The sequence below is a fragment of the Rana temporaria genome, chromosome 4, assembly GCF_905171775.1.
Source record: "Rana temporaria chromosome 4, aRanTem1.1, whole genome shotgun sequence".
NCBI lineage: Eukaryota > Metazoa > Chordata > Amphibia > Anura > Ranidae > Rana > Rana temporaria.
Window position 1 is genome coordinate 266,627,252 of NC_053492.1, and position 12,110 is coordinate 266,639,361.

Consider the following 12,110-nt stretch of genomic DNA (forward strand, 5'->3'; position numbering starts at 1 on the left):
AGGTTATTTGAGGACGGAGGTTGGGAAACATTGTTCTAGTGTGACTCTACTAGCTCCATAGGCCCTTAGACCTGACTGTACTACTTGCTACAGTGAGTGTCTCCATGACCCATTATGCCCAAGGCTACTTTCTCTTGCGTTTATCCTTGACCCATGAACCATAAGGGTTGACTACTTACTCTAGCATGTCTCTCCTTGCCCCATGAACCTTTGGACTTGATTTGCTCTAGCATATCTCTCCTTGCCGCATGAGCCACTGGGCTTTACCCGTTCTAATGCATCTCTCCTTGTTTCATGACCCACTGGGCCTGACCTGCTCTAATGCATCTCTCCTTGCTTCATGACCCACTGGGCCTGACCTGCTCTAATGCATCTCTCCTTGTTCATGACCCACTGGGCCTGACCTGCTCTAATGCATCTCTCCTTGCTTCATGACCCACTGGGCTTGACCTGCTCTAATGCATCTCACCTTGCTTCATGACCCACTGGGCTTGACCTGCTCTAATGCATCTCTCCTTGCTTCATGACCCACTGGGCTTGACCTGCTCTAATGCATCTCTCCTTGCCCCATGACCCACTGGGCTTGACCTGCTCAAATGTGTCTCTCTTTCCCTCATGAGCCACTGAGCTTGACTTGCTCTAATGCATCTCTCCTTGTCCCATGAGCTTAACCTGCTCCAATGTGTCTCTCCTTGTCCCATGAGCTTAACCTGCTCCAATGTGTCTCTCCTTGCCCCATGAGCCACAGGGCTTGACCTGCTCTAATGTGTCTCTCCTTGCCCCATGAGCCACAGGGCTGACCTGCTCTAATGTGTCTCCCCTTGCCCCATGAGCTGACCTGCTCTAATGTGTCTCTCCTTGCCCCATGAGCTGACCTGCTCTAATGTGTCTCTCCTTGCCCCATGAGCTGACCTGCTCGAATGTGTCTCTCCTTGCCCCATGAGCTGACCTGCTCGAATGTGTCTCTCCTTGCCCCATGAGCCACTAGGTTTGACTTGCTATAATGCATCTCTTGTTGCCCCATGACCCACCGGACTTTACTTGCTCGAATGCTTTTCTCATTGCCCCATTTCCCACTGGTCTTGACATTCTCTAATGTATTTCTCCTTGCCCCGTGAGCCTTCGGGACTGGCTTTTGTTCTAGTGTGTCTCTGCTTGCCCCATTAGCCATCAAACGTGTCTTTCCTTGTACCCATGGTGTGCCTAAATGCAGGATCCTTGGCCTACCACAACACCAACACAGACCTTCTTAATCCATTTTACCACCACCGCAAATACTTTCTAGCAGCTGACCAGATCTGCAAATGTGGTACCATTTAAATGAACAAATAAAGCTTAAGTGCATGACCGTTAGGAGGCCAAACAAGCCAGTCTCTTCCTCCAATTCTATCCCACTTGCCCTGATCCCAATTGTAGAAAAGCTACTCCGGTTACCAAGCCATCTAGACAGCTCAGAACTTCCTAGTCAAGTCTGTGCCCTTGAGGGACACTTAGCTAGTGTGTGTACCTGAAATAGACAAGGGGACCAGTTGGCCCAGAGGGCATCAGTTCTTACCTGCAGGGGTGGCTCCGAACACTCTGACCACAGGCACTCTTCGTACATCGCAGTCTCTGAAGTGGGATTTGGTGACATCCAAGCCAGGAAGCGGAGCAGCCAAATAATAATCCGCGGTCACCAGGCGCAGGGAGAACATCTTCTGGGGTTTCGCCCCCTTGCCCAGGGCACCAAACCCCCCCTCTTACTTCACTCACTGCCCCCCTCCACAAGGTGCGAGCTAAAAATAAACGGGATTACATTCACTGCATCTACACAGGGGATTTATATTTACATTACCTCCCCCCTGAACACTCATAGACTGTCTCTGTGCATTATAACCACTCTATACAATACTATAGGCCAGCCTATTATCTCTGTACATATATCTGCTATAGAAATCCCAATAGAAGTATTTCCCTATAGACAAGCTCTCTGTCTATCCCCTCTCACTAGAGCTGGACGTGTCTCACTGTTTCCAGCTCTGCGTCACGTGCAGGGAACCGGTCACACACGGCCTGCCCCCGGGAGCCTCATGCTGTGAGCGCGCCCCCGCGCCGGTCCTCGCGCTCCGTGCTGCGCTGCCCCCGGACCAGGCTCGCGAGTCTTCCGATCACGGCTCGGGCTGCAGCGGCCGCAGCTGTTGTTGCCATGATGGTGACGTCACGGGGAGGGAGAGTGACAGGCTGGTAGTGGGGTTGAATGTGGGCCGTACAGCTACGGTCGTGGGCGTGGCCATCCGTCAGCCTCTCCTTCTCTGCGTACGGCAGCCACGCCCACGAATGTAGACGTACGGTAGTAGTAGTAACCCTTTGTAGGTCTAAATGCAACACACACGCGATTGGAGAAGCACTGCGGGAGGGGGGAAGGGCAACGGGACAGGAAGTGCGGTGGGCGTGTTTTTGAGTCGCACTCAGCGAGCGTGCAACGTTACCACTGCGGTGCGTGGGGACATGGAAGCTTGTTTTACTACACTTCCTCTTCTGAGAGAACGGCTGTCACGTGACGCTGCCTGAGGGGGACTGCTCTATGCAAACTGCGGCAATGGAAAATTAGCCTTTTCATATGGAAGTCGGTCTGACGTTATATTTTAGTGCAGTTGCTCAAATAGCTTTGTTTTTATTGGTCACAGTTCACGATAGCAGTGTTCATTTTGATGTCAAATTGAGTTTTAGCATTCGTCTTTTTTTTAAATCTTATTAATTGCAAGAGACGTGACACCACAAAACACACCATTGTCAAGTACATGGAATAGGGGAAGAAAAAGAAACATGCCTCATATGAGGGGAGCCAACATAGCATGCTAAAAAACAGTGATTTAAGGTACAGGTATATGTGAGGTAACAAACAAACTCGCCTACCAGGCTTAATGAAATAAAAGTAACCTTGTGTAGTATCTGACGAGTATAATTGTGTAAGTCTCTGCTTCTAAGTCATTAGGTAACTACCCCATCAGGTTTTTATTATGTCGCCATGTGTGCCAAATTTTAAACTATAATAAAACAGAGATATAGCTATAGGGAGACTTAGCCCTAGTCTTTTGACTAAAATGCAGTTTTAGTTGTATTTTAGTCATCTGAATTTTTTTTATTGGGCTAAAATTTCTGTTACATTTTAGTTGACTAAAGTTTAATGACTTTAGTTAAATTGTAATGCATTATTTAAGTGTTACTAAACCCACAACAGTAAAATTAGTCTGTATATGCAGTAAAGTATGCTTGTTAGACCCCTTTCACATTGAGGCGGTGCGGGCGTTCGCTTTACAGCTGTTATGGTGGAGCTTTTTTGGCCGCTAGTGTGGTGCTTTTAACCCCTGCTAGCGGCCTTGGAAAGGGTTAATAGCACCCATTTTGCGACACTTTCAAATCGCTTTGCAGGTGCTTCGGCAGCGCTGCCAATTAATTTCGATGGGCAGGGGTGGTGTATGCACCGCCCCATAGATGCTGCTTGCAGTGATGAGGACTCATTACTTAAATTCTCAGGGTTATCCATACTACCGGAAGATTTCAAAATGGCTATGGGTGCAATCAAAATCAGACTACATGATGCTCACCTCTCAGCTTCGATCCCAACAGGAAGAACAAACCCTGCTGGCCCTTTATTTAAAACACAGAGAATATCACACAAATATGCATACACGCCCCCTTGTAAGGCTCTGATTGGACTGTTCTAACTCTTTGATGTATTTGGATATGAACTGTCCAATGACAGCCTTACAAGGGGGCGTGTATGCATATTTGTGTGATATTCTCTGTGTTTTAAATAAAGGGCCAGCAGGGTTTGTTCTTCCTGTTGGGATCGAAGCTGAGAGGTGAGCATCATGTAGTCTGATTTTGATTGCACCCATAGCCATTTTGAAATCTTCCGGTAGTATGGATAACCCTGAGAATTTAAGTAATGAGTCCTCATCAATTGGGCCCAACGTCGGTTCTTTGCTTTATTTGGGAAGTGCAGCGCGTCTGTGCGGGTGGAGACAGGCTGATCACCTACACTTCGGCGCAGGCGTTGCACTTCCTCAAATCAAAGATGAAAATTCTTGGGCAAAGCTTGTAACCCTTTTGTCCCGTCTGCCGGGTTGATATCTGTGTTTTTATGTTTAAGTGTTGTGTTAGTTTGAATGTGACTGTTTGGGGGGTCTATGTCTGTAGGTGGTGGGTGGACAGTATATTTCTTTCAGGGGTCCTGAGCCGGTGACGCATGGTAAGCGTGTCTTGGGGTGGAGATGTTTATGTGTGCATGTCTGTCCCGGGCTCCTTCCTATTATAAGCATCAGTGATTTACTGGTGTTTGGGGAAGTGAGGTAGTATGCACATGTCAATATGTCTGGTCTGAAAGAAGAGGGTTTGGGGGTTCGATAGTCGCTAAGACGAGCGGACTGAGTGGTGGCTTGGGTAGTCGGAAACGGAATAAAGATAGCCACTAAGGAAGTTGGATCTTTATGGATTTGCTATACATATGGCTTGTGCCATATGTATACCAAATCTCTTTAGTCAAAACGGAATAAAGATAGCCACTAAGGAAGTTGGATCTTTATGGGTTTGCTATGCATATGGCTTGTGCCATATGTGTACCAAATCTCTCTAGTCGAAATTAGAAGATTGGGGTTCGTTTTGCCTTCTTTTGGGGGGGCACTGAGGGTTTTCTTTTTACATTTTTGGGGTTAGGGGTTAAACTTTCTAAATTGGGGTTACATTTTTGGGGTTAGGGGTTAATAATTAGGGGCTGAAAGAGTCGTATTCCGTGTATTTTGTATTGTTTTATTGTCATGAACTGCCATGCGTTTTTTATATATGCGGTTTTGTATGCAGCCAGGTAAAACCTGGCTGTGTGGAGATTTGTATCTCCCTCGCTTCACTCTTTCCCCCCCCTTTGCAGCGTAAGCTGGCTGTGTGATAACAGCCGAGAGTGTAGCTGACAGTTTTTTTTGTGTTTCTGTTTCTTTGATAGATAATGGTAACTTGCCTTTATTGATTTCAGAAAAACAGAAAAACATAGTGAAATAGTTTTTTTTAAACAAAACACATGGGTCTGGTGTTCTCAGCAGCTGCTGATGTATCTTTTTGATTCACAGACCTTTGAGGTTTTTGGGATAACACAGACTATTTTTATATCCGAATCTATGTGTACAATGGGGCTTATTGTTTATCCGAATCTATGTGTACAATGGGGCTTATTGTTATTTTTGCTGTTTTTTTTTTATATATACTTCTGGGATGCCTCCCTGATATAATATATACTCCTGCCCCCCTCCCTGGTGGGGGGATAGAACTGGGTGTGTGAGGAATGTGGGAGGTCCGGACCCCCGCATCCTGCCCGCCGTGAGCTCTGCCACATTTGCAAGTTGGAGGATAGCCCCCCTCTTCCCCCCCCCCCCCCAGGGACGACAACCTAGGAGACAGTTTTTTTTGTAACACAGAGTTTTTTTTAACAAAAGGTTGAATTGGGATATTGCAACTGTTTCTGTACAATTTAAATTGGTCTGTATATGTCTGTTGGACTGTACGCTGATTTATCGGATAATACGATTTCAGTTGCTTTGTCGCAATTAATAAACAGTAATAAAAACTAATAGGATATTTCTCCTGAGGTTTAACAACTATGGAAAAGACATTGGATGCACATAATAAGCAATTGTTAAGTCTTTATTTTACAGTTAAAATCTTCTACAGAGAATTAATTTAGGTGAATTATTTCGTCCCGTTTTTTTATCCTTTTAATCGGATAGATTGAATGCGTGTTCTGTGGGGACCTGTCCCATCTGGGTTGCCCACTTACACTTACACTGACGATGCCATGCACTGTATTTTGACTTGATACATAGAGGTTTTTTCCAGTTTGGTTGTTGTAATGTGATACCCAGGGCCTGTTATTGTCTTAATTTCCCTCATGTTCTGCCCACGATGCCTGCTGGAAGCATGGGCCCCGCCCGACTGCTTGAGGCCGTGCCCCTTCCTTCCCCTTACGTTCTGCCCAACTGTATGCCCCGCTGGAGGAAGCATGGGCCTGCCCGGATGCTCTTCCCTGCTGAAGGCTTTGCCTCGTTCTGAACGCATATGGTGTCGCCTCCTGCCCGCTGCCCGCTGCCCATACTGGATTCTGTGCCCTCCGGCCCACGGGCCTTCTTCTTCATGCCCTCCTTAGTCTGTCCAGGGGGGGGTAACTACAATGCCACTTCGCTGGACAGACACGTAAGGGAGGAGAATGATGTAGATGGGAGTGGCAGACCTACCTGAAGGTAGAATCCGCTTATATGCTGTCCTGTGTGCATGGGGTGCCCAAAAGCGGTAGAGAGAGTGTGTAAATCCTGGCGTTCATGACTACAGAAGCTGTGTTCACAAGTCACAAATGAGGGATGAGGAGATTCTGGGTATCACATTGGAACAGTAGAACATTTTACATAGTACATTTAAATGGTTTTATTCCACATGCTGTGCCATGCCATCCTCAGGGTTAAGTGGGTAAGGGGCCCCAAGGGGGGAGCATTCAATACATTATCCCTTTCTGAAATCTTGTTTGAGACAGTCTCTAGATTAGATTGTTATGAGCTATGATTATGTGACCGCTTTTGAAAATAGGTAACTAATATTCGTGTACGAGTTTTTTCTCGCATTCCTGATGTAGGTACCGATAATTACCAATATCCCCTGGGTGATGATTAAGAGGTTCCTTCGAAAATATTCTCTGGAAGATGAGTGATATTATGGATTGTGCCGCCCAAATCTGAATGAAATTATATATCTTTTTTTCAAATACATGGGATTGTGACAACTGGGGTTTGTGGGTTGGAATATCTCAAAGGGGGGTCCTTGTTACATGGGGTAATTAGTTAATTAATGTCAGAGTGTAAAGAAGTTCTTTAATGAGATAATTAAGTTTAATTCTGCCTGTAAATGTTTATGAATATGTTTACTCCAACAACTGAAAATGTATTATGACATGTCAAAACATGCATGGGATTAGAACAAAGGTTTAATGGGAAAATTGTTGATTGAGATTGTGTGAAGAATTGTATACAATTCAGTAAATGGTAAACAACATGGTATTTTATGTTTAACTGAAATCCTACAGATCTGGTTGTAAGAATTAATAAGTTGAGGTTTGAGCAATGTTTACAACAGATTCTAAACTTGGGTTTGGTTTATTATAAGGTTCTCCAGGAAAAATATTAAAATATGAAAGTTATGTTCAATCTAAAAAACTTTATAAAAAAATATTATTATAAAAATTGTAAAAATAAAATTAAAAAATAAACAAGTGTTAAAAGTTATTATAAAATGACATTTCTGATAAAATATAGATTGTGAGTAATTATGAGTGACTTTATCAGTAGAAAACAATGGTCGGTTCATGCGCAGGGACTGGTCAGTGGATTTCATGAGATTTGTCCTCTAAGCGATCTTTTGTCGCTATTGGAAGTTAAGGAATGTCATGTTATAATGTGGTGTACATGATTTTTGGCAGATGTACAAACCAAATATGTTTTAAAATTTTTGAAAAAGAGTTAAAAATGAGAAAAACGATGCAATTCGATTGGATTGTATATGGTCTAAAACTTGTACAATCTGCTCCAAGCATGGGGGGGGACAGATGTTTTCCCTTAGAGGTCATTAACAGCAGATCAGGTTACAGGCTGTGGTGGTTTACAGGAGTGAGTGCTAGCTTGAAATCCGACTCCCAGTTTAAGCATCCTCAGCTGCTGTGCTTTACAATGGCTCTTTTGCAAGTTTGAAGGGAAAAATAAATAAATATCAGAGTTTATGTTAAGTAAACTATGGAAGCGTATTATGAGGGTAAATCTTTCTTTTATAATAAAAGGTAATTTGTACACAATCATTAGAAGATCTGAAAGAAAGCCCTTATTAATAAAATATTCTTTTTCTCTCTTTCTTTTCCTTTATTTCTTTCTCTCTCTCTCTCTCTCTTTCTTTCTCTCTCATTCTTTCTTTCTCTCATATGTTACTAAACTGTGGGTTTTTGCACCATTTGGTTTGAAGAATACCTTACTTTGAGGGTGTCATTTTAAAGAGAATGAAATATGGTGTTAATCTGCATAGCTTAAGAAAAGTCAGTTAAAATAGTTTAAAAATAAAATACATGGATAGATTATGCGGTATGATACAGCCATATTTATGGATTAAAGGGTCATCTTCCAGGTTTTGGAGTGACGAAGGTGTTCAGTCAGAGAGGGAAGTTGTGTTTTGTAGAAGGATCCCTATGAGATACAGTGAATCTTTAAGACTGAACCAAAGGCTGCTATGTTTGTTTAAACAGACATGCAACAAGAATATTCATGCTGCATGATCAGTCCTGAAAACTAGTGTAATGTAATAAAGTTTCTTTAGGAAATAAAATATTTAGGACAGAGCCCAATATAAAATTAAAATGCTAATGAAGGGAAATATAGTAATTTGGTGGGAACGGATGCTTTTATGAAATTTAACTTAGTAATGTAAATGTAGATTGGATAAATTCTGGTTGCTATGGTCAATAAAGGTTTGTTAACTATAAACAAGGATGCATTCCAGTATATTACTGAACACCTAGAGGCCACTTCACAAATGACTTTGTATAAAATTATGGCCTTATACAGGATATTAGGTGAACAAGGGGGGGCATTTAGAATGTCACCTGCGGACAATATTTTGGGTGATAACACATTTGTACTCAAATAGGTATAGCAATTTTGTTTGTATTGGTTATGATAATGTTTTGTTATATTGACCGTGTCCTCCATTACTGTACTTGTCTGTTAAGAAATAACAAAGAGAATAAACTGATAAAATATTCATTTCAAGGGGGGGCTGTGATAGACGTGAAACTAAAATGAAAATTTTATGTTATGATTAGAAATATTAAAGTGTATTTCGGTAATATTTCTTTAGTATATTGCTTATTTTCCTTGATGAAGATTTTGTCATATCAGGAATGAAATGAAGAGATAGGTGTTTTAAAGTTATAAGTACATCTTGGAACTTAAGGTTGACCATACAAGGACATGTTAAGAACAGATGTAATCCTCTTCCACTCTCCACTCTAAGCCTTTCCTGGATGTTTCATATTGGAGAAGCAATTGTGGAATTTTTCTATAGGAAGTTCTGCCCATCCCCCACATCCTGTGTTTTACAGACCCCAGAAGGAACTTGTGTGACGTTTGAAAGAAAACCATTAATTTCTGTGACTTTAAGAAGCTGCTCTGATTGGACTGTTCTAACTCTTTGATGTATTTGGATATGAACTGTCCAATGACAGCCTTACAAGGGGGCGTGTATGCATATTTGTGTGATATTCTCTGTGTTTTAAATAAAGGGCCAGCAGGGTTTGTTCTTCCTGTTGGGATCGAAGCTGAGAGGTGAGCATCATGTAGTCTGATTTTGATTGCACCCATAGCCATTTTGAAATCTTCCGGTAGTATGGATAACCCTGAGAATTTAAGTAATGAGTCCTCATCAGCAGGACTCTTTTTCCCGTCCTGCAAGTGCACCACCCCAGTGTGAAAGCACTATTGTGAAAGGGGTTTTATACTCACTGTAAACCTAAGGGGTTAATCCTCGGCATTGTGTAAAAAGACTGTGATCCTGTGTTCTCTGATTCTTCCACTGTCCCCAAACCATGTCCTGATGGAACAGAGCAAAAGGGGACAGGCTGTACATGCTCAGTTTGGTGTGTATTGATAGAGAGGTTGTATGTTTTTTTTTTTTTATCTTGGGAGAGAGCATGTGATCAGGAGAAAATGAAAACTCCTCCTACAAGCTTTAAAGGGTGAATCCACTTTCATGGGGGAAAAAATAGCCAAAAAAAAAACAATATACAAACTTATACAATTGCGGCTCAAGTCATATTATCATTGAGGCTGGGTTCACACAAGTGCGAATTGGATGTGGTTTTCCCCACATACAATTTGCATGTCAGGAGATTGTGACCGGCTCTCTATGGAGCCGGTTCACATATCTCCGATGCGGCTCTAGTGCGAGTTACACAGGAGTCCTCTGCATCTACTATAGGTAGGGAGACCGCCGCTCCAGGTGAGCACAGGCAGGTAATCAATGTCCACTCAGGAATCACACGGGTGCTGGCAATGCATAGAATTAAGCAGGTGGGAGAATGGATGGACAGCCGCACTATGACTAAGCATTAGTTGTTAATGCGAAACGCGTCAGGTGTCTATCCCACTGTATGCTGTTGTGTGCTGTGCATTTTTTCCTTTTTACAATAAAGAGCACGTCTTTTTTCAACAAGACTTTTTGGAGTGCGGCTGTCCATCCATTCTCCCACCTGCTTAATCCTCTGCATCTACTGGTCCCTTTCAGGTCAGAATTTAGCCAAAAATTTAAGGAGAAATCTGTCATGAAACAGTGAATGGAGATGCACCGGACCACCTGCTGTGAGCTGCTCCATTCCTTGGTGTGAACCCAGCCTGGATGTTATAAAACATTACCCTTTCCTTTTAAATATGCAGCTCTGTAATTTTCTGTGAAATGCAATGCAACATGACTACCTGGAGGTGTTCTGTATCTGTCCCCCAGATATGTAGTTTTTTGCTTCCAGAGGTCTACGCTAAGATACAAGTTAGATTTCAGGCATCCCCCTTCAATAAAAATTAAATTTTTGGGGAGATATGCAGAAAAAGAAAGAGTTGCCCTTGGGACTTTAACCACTTAAGCCCCGGACCAATATGCAGCCTAAAGACCCAAGGTGTTTTTACAGTTCGGGACTGCGTCGCTTTAACAGACAATTGCGCGGTCGTGCGACGTGGCTCCCAAACAAAATTGGCGTCCTTTTTTCCCCACAAATAGAGCTTTCTTTTGGTGGTATTTGATCACATCTGCGGTTTTTAGTTTTTGCGCTATAAACAAAAATAGAGCGACAATTTTGAAAAAAAAGCAATATTTTTTACTTTTTGCTGTAATAAATATCCCCCAAAAACATATATAAAAACATTTTTTTTCCTCAGTTTAGGCCGATACGTATTCTTCTACCTATTTTTAGTAAAAAAAATCGCAATAAGCGTTTATCGATTGGTTTGCGCAAAATTTATAGTGTTTACAAAATAGGGGATAGTTTTATTGCATTTTTTTTTTTTATTTTTTTTTTACTACTAATGGCGGCGATCAGCAATTTTTTTCGTGACTGCGACATTATGGCGGACACTTCGGACAATTTTGACACATTTTTGGGACCATTGTCATTTTCACAGCAAAAAATGCATTTAAATTGCATTCTTTATTGTGAAAATGACAGTTGCAGTTTGGGAGTTAACCACAGGTGGCGCTGTAGGAGTTAGGGTGCACCTAGTATGTGTTTACAACTGTTTGGGGGTGTGGCTGTAGGAATGACGTCATCGATCGTGTCTTCCCTATAAAGGGAATGACGCGATCGATGCGCCGCCATAGTGAAGGACGGGGAAGCCGTGTTTACACACGGCTCTCCTCGTTCTTCAGCTCCGGGGAGCGATCGCGACGGAGCGGCTATAAACAAATAGCCGCGCCGTGGTCCCGGATCGCTCCCCGAGCGGACCCGACCTCCGCATGTAGCGGGGGGGGTCCCGATCGGACCCCCCACCCGCTAATAGGCGAGGACGTACCTATACGCCCATGTGCCTGTACGTGCCATATTGTGGACGTATATGTACATGGGCTGGTCCTTAAGTGGTTAAGGCTCCATTCACACCTGAGCGACAAAACGCCTGAAGCGCGACGCTCAGATACGCTGGAGGGGAGAAATAACATTAATCTCTATGGAGATGGTTCACATCTCCACGCCAATCGCGTGAAGCTCAAACAAGTCCCGGACCCTTTTTTGACGCGGGTATTCAGGCGGCTTCGGCGTTCGGCATAGCCGACAATGACCTGTTAAAAAAACGCAGTTAAAAACGCTGCGTTTTGTCACGGCAAATTGCGGTACAAAACGACGCAATTTGTCGCGGCAAATCGATGTACAAAATGCTGCGCTAAGGTGTGAATGCAGCCTAAATGAGGTGGTCACAGTTTGCCACTGAGTAACAAAAATAGTAACAGTATAACTTTTTTTATTCAAATAGATGTACATACATGAATAATACAGCATGGTAGCTCAGCCA

At 43.1% G+C, this 12,110-nt stretch overlaps 1 protein-coding gene across 1 annotated transcript in view; it reads right to left on the bottom strand.

Annotated features, from left to right (window-relative positions):
• Positions 1–2,215, bottom strand: part of REV3L (REV3 like, DNA directed polymerase zeta catalytic subunit) — a 242,102-nt gene extending 239,887 nt beyond the window's left edge. The window contains 1 exon segment of the mRNA XM_040350250.1: positions 1,556–2,215. Coding sequence (XP_040206184.1) covers positions 1,556–1,694 — 139 coding nt within the window. The 5' untranslated portion in view covers positions 1,695–2,215.
• Positions 2,216–12,110: the final 9,895 nt, after the last annotated feature.